Consider the following 19,627-nt stretch of genomic DNA (forward strand, 5'->3'; position numbering starts at 1 on the left):
CCGACGGTCAAAGCTTCTCCACTCTTCCCCTTATCACTCTCCCATATCTCCCGCCCCTCCTCTCACCCGACGACCGTCGCTCGCAGAATATCATGTACCGTAAAACAATACCAGACATCCCTTTCTCCATTCTAATCAATGCTCCCCCGCACCGCCAACGACAAGAAAAGAATAATAAAAACGTCATCCTTACGCCGCACCCGTAATCAGCCGACTCGGACGAAGAAGCTTCCACCGTGACCAAAAAAATAAATAAGAGAATCGCGAACCTGAGATACGTATGCCGGACCCGGCCGTTTATCACGCAACCATAAAAAGAAGAACAATTGTTCCATCGTGAAGGTTCATGGGTGTGCTCTTACGCAAGACACCCCAATTAATCCCGGAGGGGCGGTCAATGCACAAGCGAAAAGCGGAACGCTCTACACATGGTCTAGTGGCTTGACACAGGCTCCGTGTCAGACATCACAGGACACACCAGGCTAAAACCCGAGCACAATCACAAAAATCCTTTTGAAGTCCCTTCGTGTCACTAGTACTGTGCAACGACAGTCACAGAACCTTCGCCTAGATAAGACTCCCGTCACGTACTGGATCCAGACCCTACTCGTGCCCCACCCCAGAGCACGCAAGCGGGAGTGTTCCAATTTAGGAATCAGGAAGCCCCGAGCCAAACCTGGCTGGCTGGCCATCCTCACGCAAAGAGACGCAAGACAAAAAGATAGCTGAACAACTTACGAGAGGGACACATATCACATATCAAACGCACCTGAACGGCGTGGGCTGAGGGAAGTCGATTCCAACCGCAGCATTGGCAAAACTTCCTCTGGTGTCTGGATACAGATATCCAAACGCGAGATAAAGTAGGTGGGCCACACGCAGATCACGAAAGCATCCCCAATGAAGTCAAAGCATAGCAAGATCTGGGCTTGGACGAACACGCGAACACAAGCACTGAGAAGTAATTGAAAGCTCACTCACTGAATTTCAACACTGCGACACCAAAGCCAGGAAAACGCATACAAATCAACCGAAACGCGTCAAGACGCGTGTCATGGTCAGTCGAATGCGTACGGGCATCAAACGTGCATACAAAGGATCGAAAAGGATGAACATGCATGCAGGATACGTTACTGAAGATCACAGCCAGTGGTTTGGACTGTGAAATGCAGTAAAAGCAGCCTGAGTATGCAGTGTGCACGCAGGGTGTGAATCCAGAAAACGTGAGGGAGCGGGGAGGACGTTGTGGTAGCCTGAGGAGGAGAAACTCGACGCGACGCGTGCTGACACGAACGCGACCAGCAAAGACGCGTCCCAACAGTCTCACGCTGAGTCTGAGTCTCAAATCCGAAAACAAAGCAACACAACTTCAACTCAGCGACACAAAGAACAAAGGAAGGATTCAGACTCAGAGCCTGTAGCCAGTTCCAGAGCGTCACCAGTTGTGTCGACGTTTGTCCGTGCCTAGACATACATACGCGATCGATATACATCGTCCGACATCGATATCCCATCGTCCATGTAATCGTCAAAGCTGAACGTATGCCGTCCTAAAACAGGCGGACAAAGGAAGAGACGGACGACGGCGCCACCCGTGGGAATAGTCGCCACCTGACGGGTGCGTACGTATGCACTTCCCGCCACACACATGTTGCATTTTTTTCCCCTCGATCCTTCTTCAGGACAAAATCACGAACTAGTACTGAGGCCCAGTATATGTATATATGTCCAGGCAATCTCTCATATGAAAGCAAGGACTAAGACTTGTGATTATAGCTGACTCGGACAAAGTTTCTCAGAACGTGAAAAGAAAAATCAAAAGGTCAAAACAAAAGGACACATCATGTAACTTATGTACGGCACAACAACCGCCCCCAGCCTCAGTCCACACACGCACACACACCACAGAGCGACAAGAGTCCACACTGAGCATCTCAGAATTGTAGAATGAACCGACACGTATACGGTATATATTCGACCGACCACAGCAGCGACAGAGACAAACCACGACGCTTCCCCTTCATAGCGTCCGCCTTCACGCCTACATGCACCAGTTGGCTGGATCGCGCAGGACCTCGAGCGATCAAGCGAGGAGCATCTTCCTCGGGTCTTCGATGTACTCCTTGACTTTCACTACACAAAGCAAAGTAAAGCAAAAGCATCATCAGTCAGCCGACGCTCGTGATCCGCATGCAACAGTAAGGAAAACAACAAAAGAAAAGTAGAAGAGGAAGCAATGAATTGAATAGATCCGGCAGGGAACAAAGCAACGGGAGACGGTCCGTGAGATGTTGTATATTTGCATGCGACGTCCCAATCAACGACACCGCCACACCACGCCACACCAATTGTTCACAGCAAATCTTGGTCGGCGTAACGCCGATCAGGATCAAACTTATCCTCCCCAACTATCAAACCGGGTAGACAAGCTACAAGGTTTAGTTCTCGTATATCCAGCAACCGTAGTCATCCGCCCATTTCGTCCATTCTGTTCTCTTCTGCATCAGAAGGCATCCCATCGAGACAACAGCTTGAAGTCTAGCTTCGTTCGACCACCCCACTGCCCACACCAAGCGACCCTCCCACTCATAGGTACTTGGGGTAGCAAGGCGCAAGAGGACAACCTTCCAAGCGGATCATAATGCGGATACATGCAGTGCTGCCCCAAAACAAGCCCATTGCGACTGGATGGGCAAGCCACCGCATGCGCTATTTCGAGCTCGAACGCGACAGTCACACGACACGCATGAGTGGCAGTGAGAGCGTGACATCGACAGGTTCGTTCGTCAGGCCTCTACACGGTCGGCGTCCCCGTAAGGAGAACGTCGGAGAGTGCATGCCCTCAGAAGGATGAGTTACGCAGTGTGAAGCAAAACTGGAGTGCCAGCAGAAAAGTATCCATGCGTCCGCTGTTAGGTGATCAATGATTACGATGGATACATAGAAGCATGCGAGCTTTGAGTTTGCTTCTCAAAACGAGCAACGATCCCGTGTCGCCCTGCGCAATGCCAGCGCCACTCAAGCGCCACACCAACGGCAGTTCGAACCACCAAAAATTTGAAAAAGAACCAGAACCAAAACCCAAACCACAAAAGAACGCCGAAAACCCGAAAATGAGCCACAGATCGAAAATAAGACGCACCAAGGAAAGTAACAGCCTCCCGTCCATCCAACAACCGATGATCATACGTGAGAGCGACCACCATAATCGGACGAATGACGATCTGGCCATTAACCACGACCGGTCGTTCCTTGATCGAGTGCATGCCTATCGTGCCGCAACGTCCAACATTCAGCATCCAACATCCGACCCAAAAAAAGAGGTGGATGTCGAAGGGTTTCGAGTGGATCCGCGGTCAGGTTCAAGGGTGAGTTGGAGCCATGGTGTAGATAGAGGATGTTTTCAGTTTCAGGTCGATTGGTCCCGCGACGCGCATGGATCGAGTAGTCGATTGAGAGGTGAGACCGGGATGTTTGGATGCGGAGTAGTCGATAATGTGCGGATAGCAGTCACAGTTGGTTATTCCGAGACGGGTGCGATCGAGACCGAACGATTGTGGCCGGGTAAGACGCGCGCAAAGGGTTGGTCGTAGGTCGTCGATGGCAGGCGAAACATTGGACGTAAGACATCGTCAGGAGTCAAGGAGGCGGATGTGACGATCGCAAGGTCCAGATTGGTACACAATTCAACAATTGGATGAGTGACGAGCGTTCACGATTGAGGGGCAGGAGGAAACAAGCATGGAAGAGAAAACGCGTTAGTGCACGATCGTGGCCAGGGGATCAAACAAAAGCAGAAAGGCGCGTCAACTTCGAGGCAAAGCCAAACGGATCACGAGGAACCAACACCGAACAACTCGCGCAAAACACGAGGTGAGTACAATGATTGATAGTGGGTTGATGATCGAAGATGGGGTGTAGACGCAAACAACGCTGGTTCGCCCTAACAAGGCGAGATCACTCGCCCCAAAAGGGAACGTAGAACGAGCGAGAACGGCGTGTTTGCCGGCCGTGGGAAGTGACGATGTGCTCGAGGGAAAGACGCTCGGATATGAACGTAAGAAACAAGAACGCACCGAGAACAGCAGCCTGAGGCAGGTTGATGATAGGGGTTCCATATAGCGAGCCAAACACGCCACCGTTGGAACTATGGAGGTGGGTTCACATCAGCAGCGAAAGATATGGAGTCAAACGAGATGTGGATACGCACATGGTGAACGAACCACCAGCCATATCCTCCAAGGTCAGCTTTCCATCCCTTGCCTAATGTTTCATTTCGCAACGAGCAGCGAACGAAGATCAACCACAGTGAGTATGGGGTTAGGGTTTCTCTACAATCCAGGCGACTGACCTTCTTGCCGAGAGAAACAATCTCCTTCTCGACGTCAAGGAAAGACATGGACTCCGCGTTCCTGACGACGGGCGTGACGAGACCTTTGGGAGTGGCGACCGCCACGCTCAAGTCGACATAGTCGCGGTATACGATCTCGTCGCCCTAAACGACCAAAACGCCGACCGAAAACGTAAGAACCATCAGCCTTCCATCGTCTCCAACGTGTAAAAGCGCAGTCATACAGACGACGACTGCTGGAGTGAAAGGGGGAGAGGACTAGGCTGCGGGAAGACGCACCTCGATAGAAGCGTTCGCAGATGGGATCTCCTTGAGAGCCAAACATGAAGCCTTCGCGAACGCACTCATGAACCCAAGCTTGACATCGTGCTCCTTCAGGATCTGGTCCTTGTACTTCTTCCTCATATCCATCAACGACGACATATCGATCTCATTGAACGTCGTGAGCGAGGCTGCAGCATTCTGGGACTCCTTCAGACGCTCGGCAATACGCAGGCGCATGCGGTTCATCTTGACCTATTCACCCTCTAAAGTGAGCTCGAACCACACACAGATAAAGGGGATGAAGACGGACCCTAGTCTCATTGCGGCTTCCAGCAACGGGAGGTGTCGATGGCTTCTCTTCCTTCGCTTTCGGTTTACTCTCCTTCTTCTCAGGCGCAGGTTTTGAAGTCTCCTTCACGTCCTTCTTGCTCTCACCCGCGTCCGATGGCCTACCACCTTGTGCGCCACCCTGTGGCGCGGGAGGAGGAGGCGTGTCTTTGTCGACTTGTTGGTCTTTAGGTTCGGCTTCATCGGCTTTCTCCTGTTTAGGCTGCTCAGAAGAAGGAGGGGAGGGTGTAGGGTCGGTTGGGGCTGATCGAACACGGATATAAGGGGGACATTGAACAATGTCATGAGCTGTTGTCCATCATCGGCCGAAGTGGAGTTTTGATTGGGAGAGGGAGACGAATGGGGATAGTGAGAACAATAATAAAGCACATACCGTCCCCAGCTGCACCAGGCTCGAACTTGAAGAGATCCTGACCGACGGTGACGGTGTCCTCCTCGTTCGCAAGGTGTTCTATGATCTTGCCAGCAGCGGGGGCGTTCACTGATATGTCGATCTGATGAACATCACCGCATCGACATGGGCATGAAAGGATGAACACGAGAGGTTAATACAAGCCAGAAAAATACTGTGCGATATAGGACTGACCTTGTCGGTCTCGATGGTGGCAACCTCCTCATCCGCCTCGACTGCTTCACCTGGTTTCTTCAGCCACGACTTAAGAGTGCCCTCCGATATGGACTCCGCCATTTGTGGGACCTTCACGACCTCATCTGCAGGCAGAAAGATATGACGACAAAAACGTAGTCAGCACACGCGATATTTGAGATGCGATGGGCACAATTCGCGTCCGTACCCTGAAGAAGGTTGGTACTGTGGAATTGTGCGCGTCTTGTATATGAACTTGCAGCCTCCCTATACACAAAGTAGATTCTTGTTCAACAACGCCCATTGACTCGCACAATCGTACATACCATCCGCGCGATAGAGGAACAGCGTTTTTCGAAAGAGTCGCAGTTGCCCTTCCGCGAGCAAGCGCGACGACGCGTTTTGACAACATTATGTCGTAAAGCAAATAGAGATGACAAGCCCGAGTGTGATGGGGTCGAAGCCGGTATAGAGGAGGATAAGATACAGTTGCTGATGGTTGTGGTCAAGAGTAAGTCGAAGTTCAGCGAGCGAGCTGAACGGATATGGATACGGAGGAGAACGGTGACGGTATGCTCGATTCCTATTTGTCCGTCGCGCGAGATGACGTCCGGGACAAAGCCGGTCCGACTTTGATTTCTTCGCTCTCTCACTCGCTCGACGTTGTCGACGACGCTCTTCGCTCTCCTCCCCCGCATTGTTCTTAATATGCTGGCTAGTTTTCTGTGTGCTGCCACGACATCCCATTCAACTTCCATCTCACTCGCAAATTGTCGTAGGGTCCGGCGTCTGCTGGCAGTCCAAGATATGACGTCGTCGCGGCGTCACGCCGAACGCGAGAGCCTCGGAGCAACGGGCAACCACCTTGTCCCGACCAATGCGGCGTTGCCGACTTGTGGCGAACTTCAACGACGTCCTCCGGGTCGGTGTGGAAGTTTGATGGAGGGCCCGCCGACACTGCCTTCTCTCCTCTGCAGTCCAGGATACGCAATTCGTGTGAACCGCTTACACCTTGGGTTTTTGATTGTTGCTGAGCGATTTTTCCTAGAATAACGCTGACTAACGGAGGCCCTTTATGACCAAAAATATTCGCTTCACCCTATCTCAGGAAAGCTTAGACTTTCAAACTACTTATTGTTTCCCATTCTCGTAGACCGTCTTCTCGATTAGGACATCGTTGAGGCATTCTGCCTTTTAGACTTTCGGCGCAAGGCAACCTGCGGCCCAACGAGTCTAGAGACGCGACCTAACGGTGAGTTCACAGTCGAGAAAAGATAACTCATCCACAATAGGGCATATATGTAGTGATTCACATCGTGTTTTGGCGATGTGAATTAAACCCGTGACGGGTTCAACAGTTCGCAATATTGTCCCGTTGGAGCGTCAAAGCTCAATTCACATTCAGCGTAAACCTGACGCGAGAGTGGCGTCCCTCCTACCTCTGCCTGTTCGTTGTCGTGCTTCAAAACGGCACAGACACTGTCGCAGGAGGCCCAGGTACAGTAGCATCCAGAAAAATCGAGGCATCAGAGGTCATCAGTAAGGGAGAAGGGAATGCGAGCAGGAATAGATCCGTCTCGAGTACTCAAACTCAGTGTGAACTGAGTATTATATCTAGCACCACATCCGAGATTTCGAGTTCACACTTTTCGCTCTCAGCATGATGAACGAAACTGATGTGAACCACTACATATATGCCCTAATTCCTTCCTTCTAGCAACCCTCGTGTACAGCAGGAGAGTTTGTCGCTCCAACAGAAGCTCGCCAGTTCCACAGTCGCTTTTCTCTTACAGTAACTCTAGTTCCCACTTTTGCGTGCGTTGTGACAGCTTCATCAAGTTGGCTTCTAAGTTTTTTCACGAACTTTTCGGCACGGCTAATGGGTTTTGGGCGGGACTAAGTACACAATTACACCACTGTCCGAACCGACGTGAGAATGTTCGTCGTAGATGGGCCTTGCGTGCATTTTATACCTTATGTGGCTCCTGTGGTGACTCAAGAATATTTCTATCTTCCATTTATCTTGCCGTAGCTGTCGGTTCGCTACGCTTGATGGTGATGGCGCTGTGACCAGAGCTGCCAATCACTGGGACTCGAAATTATAGTTGCGCAGTGGCGATTATACCACAAGTCCTCATATGCTCTGACCATCGAGTTCCACAACGTGTATGGCAACTCAACGCACGTAGTTAGTTGCATAGTACTTACTCTACCCAGCGCCCCTAGCTCTCGCCGGCGCATTTGATTCAAAAAGAAATTACACCACGAATTATTCTCTATATAACATTCCGTTAATGGAATCATGCTTTCAACTTCAGTCAGATTCTTCACCGCATGAAAACGTTCGAGAGTGCAGACGACGGCTGCGTCCAGTAAGAACGGAAGAAGAATCCTTTGTTACTTGTGTGATTGAACGTAGTAAGATTTTCCACGTGGCTGCGCCAAACCCACGGCGAATCGCGCAGAGACTTGAGAGTCGAACGCGTTCCCTCTTTTCCACCAGCAACTTCAGCCATCACATTTCCAAAAGGCCGATATCATGGACGAACCATCAAGCCCAGCAGGTCCCTATGTCGTGGACCGTGAAAAGGTCGGTATCTTTCTACTGGCTTTCATGGACTAATACTGACTAGACTCGTAACATCTACTTCGCCTGGTCTTCCACCTTGATCGTGTTGCTTCTGCGTGTCATTGAACATCGGATGTGAACGCTCCCAGACCGCGCCCTTTCTCATTCGTGCATTTGTGAAAGTGAACGGATTCCACCGACCACAACAATTCGAAGACGGACCGTTGCCAGTAGCCGACGAACAACAGCTCTTCACTTGGTATGCATGATACCTCTTTCCCTCCTCCCCCATCCCCTCCTTCCTCCGTTTCGAATCCCCTCTTTTCTGCACGAACAACAATATCATGCAATCACTGACATCTCAAATAAACAGGAAAGACGCAACCCTAACCGAAGTCCTCACAACCCTCCGCAACATAGCCCCCCTAACCCCCGAATACCGGCACCCCCTCGCGCGCTACTCCTTCCGCGCCATCTTCGCAGACCCGACCGCCCGCGGCCGTTTCTCCTTCAAAGACCTCGGCACGGTCTACTCACGCGACATCCTCGGCGAACCCGGCACACTCGATTCCACCGCCCCCCGCCTGCTCAAAGATTCTGACGGTGAGAGGACGACGGATGGAGTCGAACCGCAGCCGCAGGTGGAATCGGGCGCTGGTGGAGGAGGGTCGGCGGAGAGGGAGAGGGAGAGGAGGGCGGAGGTGAGGACGTTGGATGAGTTGAGGTTCGTTCCGGGGGATTATATGTCCGTTAGTGTCATTCTCCCCAAGAACGCGACGGTCGTACCGGGCGAGCTCTCTATCAAAGGATCTGCAGGAAGTGGAGCTCCACCTCCGTCGAATGGATGGAAAGGCGCGAATGCGGTGGGATTGGGGTCTGGTACGGGTAGTGGAGGTGGTGGAGGGTTCGGTGGCGGTGTGGCGCCTGGCAGGGGAGGTGGACATTGGAGGGGTGGGTCGGATGCACCTGTGGGTGGTGGAGGAGGAGGTGGTGGATTTGGATCTGGAAGAGGACGTGGAAGAGGGGCAGGCATGGGTCTGGATGATAGGGATCGGAGAGGCCCGCCACCTCTTGGGAGGAGGAGGGAGTCGCCACCACCGAGGGGTGGAGGAGGATGGGGAGATCGGGGCAGGGATAGAGGAGATAGGGATCGGTTGGGCAGGGAGAGACGTTCGAGGTCGAGGTCGCCCAGGAGGAGCAGGAGATAGGTGACGGTGAGCGGAGTGATCTTTTGGTGTGAGTATATGAGCGAATATGTTGTGCTCATCTAGCCGACGTCTCACTTGTGTTAGCAGTGTCGAACAGTTCTCATGCTTTTATGCACGATCTATGTATGGCGATCGTTATGTCTTGCTGCTTGTTATCCCTCTACTGTTGGTGTCGACTTCGTTGGGCCAGTACCCCTCATTCTCGTAACTTCTCACCTGCTATCAAACAAGAACAAACTCCCATCCGAAGGTATGATGGCGCAGGTAACTGCAGCCGCTGATCTCGACCTGCGTGTACATGGCTGCGACTTGCGCGGTATAATGTTATCACAACGATCCTCCCAAGTCGAAGATTAAACCACCACCGACGAGGTGGCCATCGTGCTATCCTGAGAACGCTGAACTTCACATCAAAACAGGTTGCTCATCGCGGACATGCATAGTCTTATCCCAAGTCTCAAACTCCATTAACAATAGGAGCTCTAGGAAGAGCGCCCATGAATCTCAGACTACACTTCCCTAAACTCCAAATCCACACTCTCATAATGGTCCAAGAAACCCTGAAAGATCAACACCCCAAGCCCGGGGTCCAAGCTCCCCGTCGTCGCCCTCACACTATGCATACTCAACTGCGGAATCCCCGCATCGATCGCCCTCATCCCCATCGCCGAGCTCAACATCGGGCCCACCGTCCCCCCACTCCTCGAATCATTCCTAATCTGGAAAACCTGCAGCCTCTGCCCGCACTTCTCCGCAACGCGCTGCATCAGCGCCGTCGACACCGAATCGGTCGTCATATGCCCGTTCGAGTCCGCCGAGACGACGAGACCGGTGTTGAGTCGGGGCGAGTGGTTCGATAGGTAGACGTTCAGGAAGTTCGGGTTGACGGCGTGGATGACGTCGGAGGAGACGAGGAAGGAGTTGGCGTAGGTCTGCGAGAGGAGGGACGAGGTTGGTTCGAGGCCGTGTGCGAAGGAGTCTGTGATACGTTGGAGGACGGAGGGGAGGAAGTTGCCTTTTGCGCCCTGGCGGAGTTGACTGCCGATTTCCTCGTCGTCGAACAGGCCGACGACTTTGAGGATACTGGAAGGAGCGGAGGAGGCGGCGGAGGAGGAGGAAGAAGAAGAGGTGCTGTTGAGGAGAGCTTGGACGGCGGCCCAGGAGCAGAGTTTGTCGTCGATGCGACCGGCGAAGATGAATTCCTTGTCGATACCGCCGACTTGGGCAGGTTGGATGTCGAAGAGCTCGAGTTCCCAGTTGACGATCGTGCTGTAGTCCGTGATGCCGAGTTCTTTCGCGATCGCTTTGACGAGCCGGTCGGGCTGGGTGTTAACGAAGGAACGTTCACCGCCGTATTGACCTTGGTAACTTTCCGTCTTGATCGTGCTGGCACCGTTGACATCACTGTTGTCGAGACCGATAATAGGGACCATTTGAGTCTCCTGGTTGAAAGGCCCTTGAGAGGGAGCACCGAAATGAGGCGCAAGGGTAGGCACACGAGCAACTATACACATAGTATCAGTAACACGACCGAATGAATGCGCGTCAATATGTATGGAACTCACTCGGCCAGCCCAACTTCACCAACTTACTCACCACCTTCCCCCCCTCCCTAACCAACACCTTCCCCCCAATGCCCAAATCCCTATCCCACCACGTACTATTCAACGCCCCCGCATACGGCGCGACGGCCAACTGCTCATAGCCCGCCTTCACCTCCAACCTCGGCACGGGCTTCAGCCTCGCCGTCAACGCATCAATATGTCCCGCGATCACCGCGGCTCCATTCCCGGGCTCGAACGCCTCGCCGACAGCAAAGGCGATGAGCGCGCTCCCGTTGCGCTCGACGTAGTATTTCCCGCCCTGGACGAGGGACCAGGTGTCTCGCTCGGAGAGAGGTTGGTAGCCTGCGGCGCGGAGAGAAGAGGCGACGGTGGAGACGGCGTGGAAGATTGTGGGGTTTTCGGTCATGAAGTCGCAGTAGGGCTGGGTGTAGTCCTCTGGGTTAGAGGAGGCGGTGCGGTTGGTGGCAGTCATGGTGGACGCGACGGCGAGTATTAGATGCGACGGTGAGCGTTAGATGCGACACTGGCTCAGTGCTAGAGGCGACGTAGTGAAGTGCCAGCTGAGAGGAAGCAGGGAACGGTATAAGTAGAGGGGTGTGCCGAGCAGGACGATGGCGAGAGCACGACGTGGAATGATTGCATGCGGGGATTCGTCGACATGTTGCGCGTTTGCGGATAGCTCCGCTTGGACGATAAGACGGGAAATATGTCGTAAAATAACATTTCACTCATAGGGGGGCCCGTTATCCGGCTGCTGTATATTTGGAAGATTTAGACATGTTGAGAATCGAGGTGAGAGACGAGGACGCGGGTGTCCTGAAGAAGAAGAAGAGCGTGGTCACAAAAACATTGATCAAGATCAACATGTGGCCCAGATGTTCACACCGCTGACCGCTCCAGCTCGGGTCTGAACACGGATTGCAACTTTTCTGTTCCCGGTAGATATGTACAAAGGCAAATCGAGAGAGTACGACGTGTGCGTGCAAACGAAATGGAATAAAACCCTCTATAGTAGTACCGTTAACGACCCCAAGAAAAGAAAACAAGAGATATATGTATGCACTGTGACCTCGTCGTGAAAGGTGGGTAGAACTAAAACTATCATGATACGAGTACGTGGAAGTGGAATGGAGGTGGGAGGAAAGGAAGGAGGGAGGAAGGAAGGAGATATATGTGTATGTGTGTATGTGTGGAAAGCCAGGTAGTAGTAGGTACAAATTTCAACGTCCGCTCGTCCATATTTCTGTTTTCGTAGTCTAAACTTCTGCCCAATATAAACGTACAAAGCACCCCCGTGTGACGACAAGCAACGTCCCCATTCTAGTAGCATCAAATCAATATCAATAAACACCACCTCACTCACCGACCGACCATCCCCCACGCTCACTCACCAGCGCAGCTCAAAGCTTCGCCTCCCCCTCCTCCTGCTTATGCGCCTCCTTCTCCTCCTCCTCCTTCAACGCCCCATCCCTCTCCACCTTCCCCTCCACACACTCCCTCTCCACCTTCCCCTCCACACACTCCCTCGCCTTCTCCTCATTCCCTTCCGCCAACTGCGTCAACTCCTCAATCACCTCCATCGGCGTCGTCACATGCCACCGCGCCAGAGTCCGCTTACTCGGATGTCCCACCGCCGTCGTGAATATCGCCTCGGGCACCAGCGCCAGCTCCCTCGCTTTGAATTCCACCTCCGCACCGGCGTTATGCGTCACGACGGACGGGTCCTTCAGCGTCGTCACCGAGATCGGCGGTTCCATGACCAGAGGCAGTTCGGTCTCGGAGAACGCGAGCGCGCGGAACATGTCCTCGTCCGTCTTGTCGTCGCCTGCGCAGAAGACGAATTCGGCGTCGGGGTTGTTGTACAAAATCCGTTTCACGATCTCGCCCTTGTTGACGGCTATCGGGCGCACTTCCAGGTTCTTCTTCCCGACGAGGACTGGAGGTAGAGTAACAACGTGATCAGCCGCTCGTAAAAAGGGAGGATTGAATGGGATGAATTATTACCTTCGATGGGACGCTTGTGAGCGACGTTGTTCTCCAACAGATCCTGGCACTGGCGACACTGGAACTGTCTAAAAACACACAAATCAAACCATCAGCTCACCTCAATTTCCCCTAGTCACAAGAAACCACTCACCCCCACTCCGGATCCGCCCCCCTATAATGCCACGTAATACTGCTCTTCTTCACCTCAATATGGCTCCCCGTCGTCCTCTCCGTATAATACCTAAACACCTCCAACACCTCCCCCATCCACTCCATATCCAAACTCTCCGTAAAATTCGTCCACCCCTTCTCCCCTTCCTCCCTAATGAACCCGCCATGCTCCGCACTCATCCCCAATCCCCCAATATGCCCCAAATGCGTCTCGAGGAACTGCTGATCCCGCCCCGAAATAATATACACAAGGTTCTTCGGATCCGCAGCGAGCGCCGTGAGCACGTTCAGCGCCGCGTCGCTCGGCACGGCCATGCTCGGCGTCTTCACGATCGGCGTCAAAGTCCCGTCGTAATCGCACATGAACAGCCGCTTGCTCGCGGACTTGTATCGCTGGAGCATGTCCACCGTGGGCAGGACGGGGGTTTGCCGGGCCATGTTCTGTCCGCCCATGACGCCGAGCAGGGTCTTGACGAGCATCGCGGCCCAGGTGTGCGAGGTCTGGGTGGTGACGACTTGCAGCAGCTTCGCGTTGCGGTCTTCTTTCTCGGCTTGGGACATCGTCAGCCCGCGGTTCATCGCCGCCGCGACTTCCTATAATGGATTCCGGAGTCGGCGTGGCGTGGCGTAGCGTGAGCGAGCGAGCAAGCGAGTAAGTGAGTGAGTGAGCGAGCGAGTAAGTCGGTCAGTCAGTTAAAGAGCAAGTACGGTCGTAGAAGGAGGGAAACACAAAACGCACCCCAAGATTCCACGGATTAATCTGCAGCGCATCCGCCATATTGCTCGAGATGCCCATAAACTCGCTCAACAACAACGGCGACTTCTTCGTCCTCGCCTGCGCGATCACGAACTCCATGCTCGTCGTGTTCATCCCGTCCCGCAGCGGGGTGATCACGCCGAGGTCTGCGGCGGACAGGAGAGCGTAGAACTCGTCTTTGCCGATCGTTTGGTGGCTGTAAAGCAAATGCCAGCGTCAGTGTCAGTGTTCAGTGTCGGGTTCAGAACACCATCAAGGGCGAAGGCGAAGGAAGGAAGGATGGGGAAGGAAGACATACTAATGATGCACAGGAATAAAATCCAACCCTCCAAACTCCCCATTAATCGAGCTCACCAACTCGCTAATCTGTCTCTCCAGCTTTGGACTATCGCTCAACGCAGGGCTCGTCACCTGTATCAACACAACATTGCCGATCCACTCCGGGTAGTCCTGGAGCAGCTTCGCGAACGCGCGTAACTTTTGCACGACGCCTTTCACGACGTCGAGCTTGTCCCGCCCGATGATGATCTTTTTGCCGGAGTAGAGCTTGAGGAGGGCGGAGAGTTTGGGTTGGATGTCGGGGCGAGATCTGTGATACGTTCATATTTACATAACGTTTCGACGATTAGCTTAGGTCCACGACGAGGGGAGGCTAGAGTGAGGGTGGGAAGGGAGATAGGAACGTACAAATCATTCTGCACCCTCTCCGCATCGACACCGACAGGACAATGCTTCACCGCCGTCACATGCCCCTGCACGTCGATCCCCCTCGCGGCAATCTCGTACCCGCAGACCCTGACGCACGAAGACGTGAAATGGCGAGAGTACGAGTACGTCTGGAAGCAGACGAGGTTTGCGCCAAGCATGCCGTCCAGGATCTCCTTGCGTCCTGTATCGACAATCGCAGTCAGTCAAATGTCCCCGCAAGTAAATGATGTCGAAAGAACCGGATTCGAATGACCGAAAGTGAAGAGGAGGAGGAGGAAGAGGAGGAGGAGGAGGAAAAAAGAAACTCACTAGGCAAGCACCTAAACACTTCCGAGCTCGGCCACGGCGTATGCACAAACAACCCCACGCACACATCCGGCGCGCTCATCCTCAGCAGCTTCGGGACCAACAACAAATGATAATCGTGCACCCAGATGAGATCACCGGGCTGGTAGACGGAGAGGACGGCGCGGGTGAAGGCCGCGTTGGCTTGTTCGTACGGCGGCCAGTGGGTGTCTGCGGAGGCGGCGGAGGAGGAGAGAGATGCGGTGCCGTTGGTGGCACCGCCGACGTCTTGCCAGAGGAGGTAGTGGAAGAGGGGCCAGAGGGCTGTTTAGGATAGAAGAAGATGGGTTAGAGATGGAAGGGATGGACGATGAGGGATGGAGTGAACGTACTCTGTTTGCAGTAACCATCGTAATGACCATGTGCGACCTTGTCGTCGAGCCAGACTGGGACGTAGGTCGTCTTGCCATCGTCTTCATCCGTCTTGTAATTCGCGATATCTTCCTCGAGCGCAGCCTTGTCCTCTTCAGTGAGCGAATTAGCGGGGATCTTGATCTTCTCGCCGGCTACGGAGTAAGTACTTGGTTAGCGAACCACATCAAGACGTCGAGACTCCGATCGGTGAAACCAGGCGAGACGAGACCGGAGAGACGAAATCAGATAGATCATCGAGGGACATATTCAGTTCTCGCTGCAAACGGCGAAGAGCCTCTGCGAACAAGGAGCATAATCTAAACTTGGTGAAAGCAGGAACCGAAGGCACGGGGTCATCCGATATAAGCCCGGACCGCAGAAATAGAAGCATGAGCCCGAACACACGAGCGCACGATGCAAACAAACATGGCAGGGGTGGAGAACTTCGATTTACATGTACAGTGCTTAATCTCGGCTGTCTGCGACGGGTGCAATCTGGCGTGGTTGGCCATACAAGGTAGATCAGAACCACTATCAATCGCTCCGTGCTCTTTCGAACGAAAAACCGAGACCCACGGAAAATTTGACGAGGCTCATCGGATTGCAGGTCGCATACAGAGGGAAGGAAGGAAGGATAGATGGAAGGAATGAATGGATGTGAGCATACCTGGTGAAGTCTGCGGGGACTCGATGTCGCCCGTCCAGCCGACGATGACCTGTTCGTGCGTGCCAGAGAGAGACTTGATACCACTGATCATAGCAGCATGTCCCTGTCTCGCACCAAGACTCCATTTCGGCCTGGGTCTCTGCTCGTCGTCTGCAGCAGCGGTAGGAACAGCAGCCGGAGGCTCGGAGGCCGCATCAGATGGTATGTCGGACGGCTGGACGGGGGGAGTGGCTGGTGGACTGAGGATACCGGGCTTGGAGGAGGAATGGAGAGTAGCGGTGAGGGGGAGGTAGTGGCAGACGTGGAGGACTCGACCGGAGAGGGGGATGCCCTTTGCGCGGTGCTCCTCCTCGCGGGCTTTAATAGTCGCACGGACTTCTTCTATGTGGATGGGCTCGAGGGGACGGCGGGGCTCGTGGAAGCTGTCCATTGTCTAGGTAGAGCGTGTGGTTGTGGTGGATGGGAGAAAGGGGGAAAGGAGCGGGGAGGTTAGAGACGAGGCGGGAGGAGTTATATATGGCAAGTCAGAAAGTGTAGAGATCTGCGCGATCGGGTTATCGCCTATGGCTGATCTCGCCTCCCCGCTCTGACCAGGCCGAGTCCTTTGCAGCTTGATTCGGCCCAGGTTCGCCTCTTGGCTTTGCCCTCTCTTCCGCTCGTCCACGCTCCCCGTTCTGCCCATTCTTTACCTCAACGACGTAGTTCATTCCGCTTGCCACCTCCTTCTATCCATCCATCCATCGTCCCGACGTCCTGTCTATTTCCAGAACATCCTCGAATCCTTTCTCTCTCTCAACTCGTCCTTACCCGCAGTCTCGAATTTTCTCGCTTTTGTGTGCGTCATGCAAACATTTCCAGAGCGTCATGTGGTTACATCATTCTTCGCTCTCCACAAAATGCAAATTTCATTTTCGTTGCTGCTCGAAGTCGTCTTGATCTTATCTATAATCCTTCCGGAGCCGAAAGAAAAGCCAATCATTGTGGGCATTTGGCAATATACACCGTTCCCGACGTCGTTCAACATACATACCGCTCCACCTCACTTGCTCGCTCAGTCTCTGCGTCAAACCCTGTAACAACGCTCTTCTTCTCCATGTACACGTCGGATTCGTATGGCTCGCGCAGAATTTGTAGTACATATAGACACGCGCATGGGTGTTGTACCTCTAGTACTACAGTACCACACGGGCAACCGCTGGACCACCGCGACCCGCTTTGTCGCATTCACAAGCCTTCGGGCTTCACATATGGCTGGCACTGGGAATCTCGCAGACCTGCAGACCATTCGCTGTGCCTTGTGATCTTTCTGAGCGGGTATGGCATCCCTATCATTTGCTACGGTTGCTAGATTGTTGACTTAGGCTCCCTGTTTCGTTTCGTGTCGTGTCGTGTCATATCGTACATATGATCTCGGTACGGCTTGTCGACAGGATATTTTCTAGTCGTTAGATTATGTTCCAGTCAGCTTTCTGTACCTCGATTCCCGCCCATACCAATTCCCCGTACCGGTTGGGGTAACTCACCAACTCGCCCCTATATGAAGTCCTACATAGAAACATCCCTCCAACCCCCAATTCGAGCAACATCCCTCCCCGGGCCCCATACCCGGCTCGGACTCATCGCACGGTTCAATCTCGCTGATCGTCCTAAGATCCGCTGGGTCTTGGTCTTCCTCGAGCTCTTATTCTCACCAGCTTCAGGGCCCGAGTACCGTACCGATCTCTCCCAGGTGGGAGATGTTACTACTAGTGAGGCAAGCACTGCTATATCATTACTACTACCGGGATCGTGTTGACAGGTATTCTCATCACACAGCTGTCCCATCCTGGCCAATGTCACTGGTGAGGAAAGTACTGTCATCACTAATACTACCGGGACCGCGTTAGCCGGTATCGTTGAGCGTTCAAGCACTAGTGACCGATTCAGCCTGTCCGTCTACCGATATAGTACATGGACGACGACCTCCCGGTCCGCGATGTCACCGAGGTTCTTTCGATGCTCTCAATTCAACCTCCGTTTTGAGACCTCGGCATTCAGATAACACGGTTGGAGGACGTTATGTCCTGCACATTCGAGTAACGGGTACGGGTCCTTGTGATCGTCGGATCGCGAGCCTGAGACCTAAGTAGGAAAACTCAGAATCAGATAGGGACTCTTCAACTTCAAAGGTTGCATGGATGGATCTCGTTGTGACCTCGGACGGGCCTGTGCGGGACGGAAGGGTGAGGGGATGGATGTTACCGTGGAGACGTCCGTTTCGTGTAGTATCCTTCTTCTCCTCGTGCTAACGTACTGAGTCCCTCCAGGTCATTCCAGTCTTGCTTCAGAAGTAGGTACTTTCATGGAACAGGTATAATTGAAACGCCCTCCCTCAAGTGGTTGGATATAGTATCTTCAAGTTGGCGTAGACTTCTCTCTTTCCAATGAGTATCAATCTCTGCTCCTGACAACGGATGCTTACATTGAAGCCCTCAGGAAGAAAGCCGAAGACGCATACGACATACAAACCCGAGGGGTAATGATGATCAACCATGGCATGCAAGTACCCACACTTTCTACATCTGTCTCTTCCCGAGTCGGATTTCTCGCTCTTCTTCTCCCCATGCTAACGTATTTTGAAAGCCGTAGCAATCACAGCCCTACCTCGCCACTGGCATATATTCTCCCGAGTCATTCCAGAGCACATTACAACGCCTCCTTGGTAACTTATATTTAGCTGGACACAACATCTTCAAGTTGGCGCTGCCTTCTCCCGAGAAGAACACCGGAGACGTATAGTATTAGTATAGCATACAAAACCAAGATCATCCCGCGGTACGGTTTCAACGAAACGTTGTGAGTGAGCCATCTATGAGACCCATTTTACGGTCATACGTGCCATGATACTCCGCCACTCTACTAGGTAATAGGTGTGGCACCTCCGAGCTAAGTTCAATATCACCAGCGTAATAAATGCACGAAACCAGTCGCGGTCCACTCGGCATTGCGAAGCGACCTTCACGAGATCTGAGGCTGCTACTGTGCCGGTGGAGCTCGACCCCGGTCAGTGTCAAATCCGGCGACTTTTTGAAGTACCTTGACCCCGGCTAAAGGTCGAGCATCAACGCTGTTCACCACGACTCGCTGCGTTGACAATCTCGGTTCGTTCACCCTTTCGCCATATCGTCATACAGACTCAGCGGATTCAACTCCTGCCCGAAGTATTTTGACGCTAGGAAACCTGAAGCCCGATCTCCAGCAGGACCTTCCTACCTTCTTTCGTCCAATGGTTCGCGGTATGTAGAGTATCTGCCTCCCTTCCACATGTGCTTTCACGTTCCGCTCTGAAGGTCATGCTTCTTGCATTACAACTGCTGCCAGGTCGCTGACGCGCCTATCCTCTATCTCTCATACATATATCTACAGGACCATCTCGTGCTCTACCCCGTATAGCGCTTTAACTTGGTACAGTTGTCCATGATTCATAGAAAGTATCACTCAGTCCCCTCGGCGAGGTTGAACCCTCTCCTAGACAATCCCCTTCGCATTGACTAGAGATACCCCAGCTCTCCTTTCTTGCTCCTTTCACCTCAGGCTTCTGTCATAGGCCTCGAAGTATCTTCGAATCCTGATCAGAGCTCGCAATGGTATCTCACGACTCAACTCTTTCATCTTTCGACAAGAACTAAGAACTATTGGTTCAAGCATACCACTCCGCCGAACCCGTCATTCAACTTGAAACAGGGGAGCTACAGCACAAAGTCTGTGG

The 19,627-nt window shown here is 53.1% G+C and overlaps 6 protein-coding genes across 6 annotated transcripts; 2 read left to right on the plus strand and 4 right to left on the minus strand.

Annotated features, from left to right (window-relative positions):
• Positions 1-1,706: 1,706 nt before the first annotated feature.
• STEHIDRAFT_119778 (uncharacterized protein) lies at positions 1,707-2,886 on the plus strand (the record flags this gene model as incomplete). Its single annotated transcript, XM_007301872.1, has 1 exon — positions 1,707-2,886. A coding segment is annotated over exon 1 (172 nt), but the record flags the coding sequence as incomplete, so codon positions are not given.
• A 1,071-nt stretch (positions 2,887-3,957) lies between these two features.
• STEHIDRAFT_109302 (dihydrolipoamide succinyltransferase) lies at positions 3,958-5,961 on the minus strand (the record flags this gene model as incomplete). Its single annotated transcript, XM_007301873.1, has 9 exons — positions 3,958-4,147; positions 4,211-4,263; positions 4,352-4,495; positions 4,631-4,867; positions 4,926-5,206; positions 5,337-5,457; positions 5,550-5,674; positions 5,758-5,816; positions 5,876-5,961. The coding sequence occupies 9 exons, from the start codon at positions 5,959-5,961 to the stop codon at positions 3,958-3,960; spliced, it is 1,296 nt and encodes a 431-aa protein (XP_007301935.1).
• Positions 5,962-8,045: 2,084 nt separating this feature from the next.
• Positions 8,046-9,455, plus strand: STEHIDRAFT_145790 (uncharacterized protein). Its single transcript, XM_007301874.1, has 3 exons — positions 8,046-8,139; positions 8,268-8,377; positions 8,492-9,455. Exons 1-3 carry the CDS (start codon positions 8,089-8,091, stop codon positions 9,324-9,326), a joined length of 996 nt encoding a protein of 331 aa, XP_007301936.1. The 5' UTR covers positions 8,046-8,088; the 3' UTR covers positions 9,327-9,455.
• Positions 9,456-9,835: 380 nt separating this feature from the next.
• Positions 9,836-11,696, minus strand: STEHIDRAFT_166950 (peptidase M18 aminopeptidase I; the record flags this gene model as incomplete). Its single annotated transcript, XM_007301875.1, has 2 exons — positions 10,892-11,696; positions 9,836-10,830 (listed from the first exon to the last, which is right to left on the minus strand). The coding sequence occupies exons 1-2, from the start codon at positions 11,361-11,363 to the stop codon at positions 9,836-9,838; spliced, it is 1,467 nt and encodes a 488-aa protein (XP_007301937.1). The 5' UTR covers positions 11,364-11,696.
• Positions 11,697-11,804: 108 nt separating this feature from the next.
• On the minus strand, positions 11,805-16,537 carry STEHIDRAFT_145792 (glycosyltransferase family 20 protein). Its single transcript, XM_007301876.1, has 9 exons — positions 15,880-16,537; positions 15,191-15,364; positions 14,823-15,122; positions 14,493-14,694; positions 14,104-14,394; positions 13,788-14,001; positions 13,029-13,642; positions 12,896-12,963; positions 11,805-12,827 (listed from the first exon to the last, which is right to left on the minus strand). The coding sequence occupies exons 1-9, from the start codon at positions 16,307-16,309 to the stop codon at positions 12,292-12,294; spliced, it is 2,829 nt and encodes a 942-aa protein (XP_007301938.1). The 5' UTR covers positions 16,310-16,537; the 3' UTR covers positions 11,805-12,291.
• Positions 16,538-18,531: 1,994 nt separating this feature from the next.
• STEHIDRAFT_145793 (uncharacterized protein) lies at positions 18,532-19,019 on the minus strand. Its single transcript, XM_007301877.1, has one exon. It carries the CDS (start codon positions 18,861-18,863, stop codon positions 18,702-18,704), a length of 162 nt encoding a protein of 53 aa, XP_007301939.1. The 5' UTR covers positions 18,864-19,019; the 3' UTR covers positions 18,532-18,701.
• Positions 19,020-19,627: the final 608 nt, after the last annotated feature.

The sequence above is a fragment of the Stereum hirsutum genome (genome assembly GCF_000264905.1).
Source record: "Stereum hirsutum FP-91666 SS1 unplaced genomic scaffold STEHIscaffold_4, whole genome shotgun sequence".
Taxonomy (NCBI): Eukaryota; Fungi; Basidiomycota; class Agaricomycetes; order Russulales; family Stereaceae; genus Stereum; species Stereum hirsutum.